The sequence below is a fragment of the Gossypium arboreum genome, chromosome 7 (genome assembly GCF_025698485.1).
Source record: "Gossypium arboreum isolate Shixiya-1 chromosome 7, ASM2569848v2, whole genome shotgun sequence".
In the NCBI taxonomy this organism is placed as follows: Eukaryota; Viridiplantae; Streptophyta; class Magnoliopsida; order Malvales; family Malvaceae; genus Gossypium; species Gossypium arboreum.
Window position 1 is genome coordinate 60,886,346 of NC_069076.1, and position 2,774 is coordinate 60,889,119.

Consider the following 2,774-nt stretch of genomic DNA (forward strand, 5'->3'; position numbering starts at 1 on the left):
ACTTACCTCATAAACTAGCTTCAATATCATATGCATTGTATGTGATTTTTCACATTTAGTATTTAATTAGTTTTTTAAATATTATGTTTTTATTTGCAACTAGTGTAAAATAATATTTTTATTTAAATTATTGAATATAATTAAAATACATTAACTTATCAATTCAAATATTATAATAGAGATTTTTTAACAATCTCATTATAAGTTCTGATCATATTTGCTCTTTTTGACACAATGCCTAAAACTATCCATAGTCCCTCCCCAACCCATAAATAGGAGAATAATACACTTTAGCGAACTCGAACCTACGTCCTCTTGCATTGGCAACAATGCCCCTACCAATCAAGTTAAGATTCAATTTTCTTATAATAGAGAATTTTCAAATCATAATTAAAGCAATTTTAATAAATTCAACATACAATATAGTTTTACTTTAGGAAATTAAAGCAAAGTAACATTCTTCAAAATACTAGCTAATTAATATAATTAACTTTAATATTAGATAATTAAGATGCTTAAATTATATTCAATTAATAATTGTTTTTACATCAATAAAATTAGCACAACTTTTGACTAACATTAATAAATTATAATTATCACAACCTTTTTAAATTAATAATTGTAATTTGATTTTTGATTATTTTTAAATGTGTAATTATCACCACTTCAATTAAATTATAATTATTCTAAAATGTATAATTACCACAATTTATATTTTATTTCAAGTTTTTAACTAATAATTATAAATTAAATATTATAATTTTTTTAAATGTGATTTAGTAATATGGTGGAAAATAATGGGTATTCTTGTCACTCAAAAGTTTTTTCGAACTCTTGTTTTTATATATTTAATAGATAAGTGATAATCTCTTCACTATTTTCGTAAGCTCTTTAGAATTTGTTCATTTGAAGAAATTTATGAAAGAGAGCTTGTAGTTTAAAGTTTTATATATATATATATATATATATATATATATATATATCTTATGACCTGTAATTTAAAGTTATTTATATACTATTGATATGAATGATAGTGATTCTAATACAATACTAATACTAAAATTTTGTAGTAGTACTAAGATTTTGTAAATTGTAACACCCCAAAATCTTAAGAACTTGTTTGTGAAAACTTGCAGTAATTAAATTCTGTATCTGTGGTTCTGTGTTTTGCAGTTGAGTTTAAGGTCTGGAATTCGAATCGCATCATTAAAATTTTTGTTGTTTTAGAATCAACCCACAAGATGCACTACCCGATTAAGTTTAGTCCTATGTGAAAGGATGACAAGAATGAGCCTAAATCAAGAAAAATACAATCTTTGTATTTAATTAATTAGATTAATTGCAACATTAAAACTTGGAACAAACTTTGTGGTAAAAAATTAGATTAATTGCAACATTACAACATTAAAACACTAAAACTTGGATCAAACTTTGTAATATAAATTAAATACATTACAACATAAAAATTGGAACAAACTTTGAAATATATATTTTGTTATATAAATTAAATACATTACATCATTAAAAATTGGAACAAACTTTGTAATATAAATTAGGTACATTGGATTACATAAGCTCAATTCATACTCAATCGTGATGGTTGTCCAATATGGTAGTTTCGCTGCGAGCATTTACTCCGATTATGACCAGATAATCTGCATAATTCACATCGCTTACCATCGAATTTCTCCCTAATGTCCATTTCATTATGGATTCTGGATGATTGCAGACGACCTTTCGGATTTCTACGCAACCCTTTGTCTGGGACAAGCTCGAAATTCGTCGGAGGTACCTCCCATATAGACAGGTCAGGCAAGATAGGGAACTCATTCTCCCAAACACGCAATATGCGCTCGAGGGTGTACACATCATCAAAAAATTGTTCAACATTGTGCAAGACTTTAGCACACGCTGCCACGACATGCGCACATGGATAATGAAGCGTTTGGAACCTTCTGCAAGTGCACCGTATATTTCGGAGATCAACTCCATAAGACCTAAGTGGTATACCGGGTCGACGACCGATGGTCTCCATAACTTGAAACATTTCAGGATGTCGTGAATATACTTCAACATTTATCGACCTCGCCATTCGGTGATTTGCAACCATTGCATCCCTGACATCTTCAACAAACACATGTTCCGCCTCCATCTGGTTGACTTGTTGCTAACCCATTATTAGCATCAAGGTAGCCAACTTGTAAAATGTAGCTAAGAAGACAGATGAAATCGGAAGATGACATGTTTTCAACAACACAACGTTGATCCCCTCCACTAAGTTTGTGGTCATTTGACCATAACGAAAGCCCTCACCAAAACTTTAAACTCATTGCCACGACTCCATGGTACTTAGCCATTATAAAAAAGATGTGTTCGTTTGACCTTCCATGTCACTCTTAAGTCGAGTCATTCTTTGGCGAAAATGCATGGCTTTATCTTGTGCACTATATATGTATTAAAAAAAGATAAGTTACAGTATTACCCAAGATAAGTTACAGTATTACCCTAAAACATTAAAATTTATATTGAGAAGAAAAGGTTATCCTTTACCCATTTTCACAAGTTGTCTCCATCAGTCTGCATTCTTATAATCTCGATCGAAGTTAGTCGCGATATGCAGGATATAGTAAACAGATCTCTACGGCAAACCGGAACGCCTAATGGCGGCAATTAATCCTTTGCCTCTATCGGAGATGATGCAAACATTATCATTGTTAATAACATACTTTCGCAGGTTAGTAAGGAAGAATTCTCACGATTCCATGTTCTCCTTA

The 2,774-nt window shown here is 30.3% G+C and overlaps 1 protein-coding gene across 1 annotated transcript; it reads right to left on the reverse strand.

Annotated features, from left to right (window-relative positions):
• Nucleotides 1–1,576: 1,576 nt before the first annotated feature.
• Nucleotides 1,577–2,152, reverse strand: LOC108476779 (uncharacterized). The gene has a single exon (XM_017779109.1). It carries the CDS (start codon nt 2,150–2,152, stop codon nt 1,577–1,579), a length of 576 nt encoding a protein of 191 aa, XP_017634598.1.
• Nucleotides 2,153–2,774: the final 622 nt, after the last annotated feature.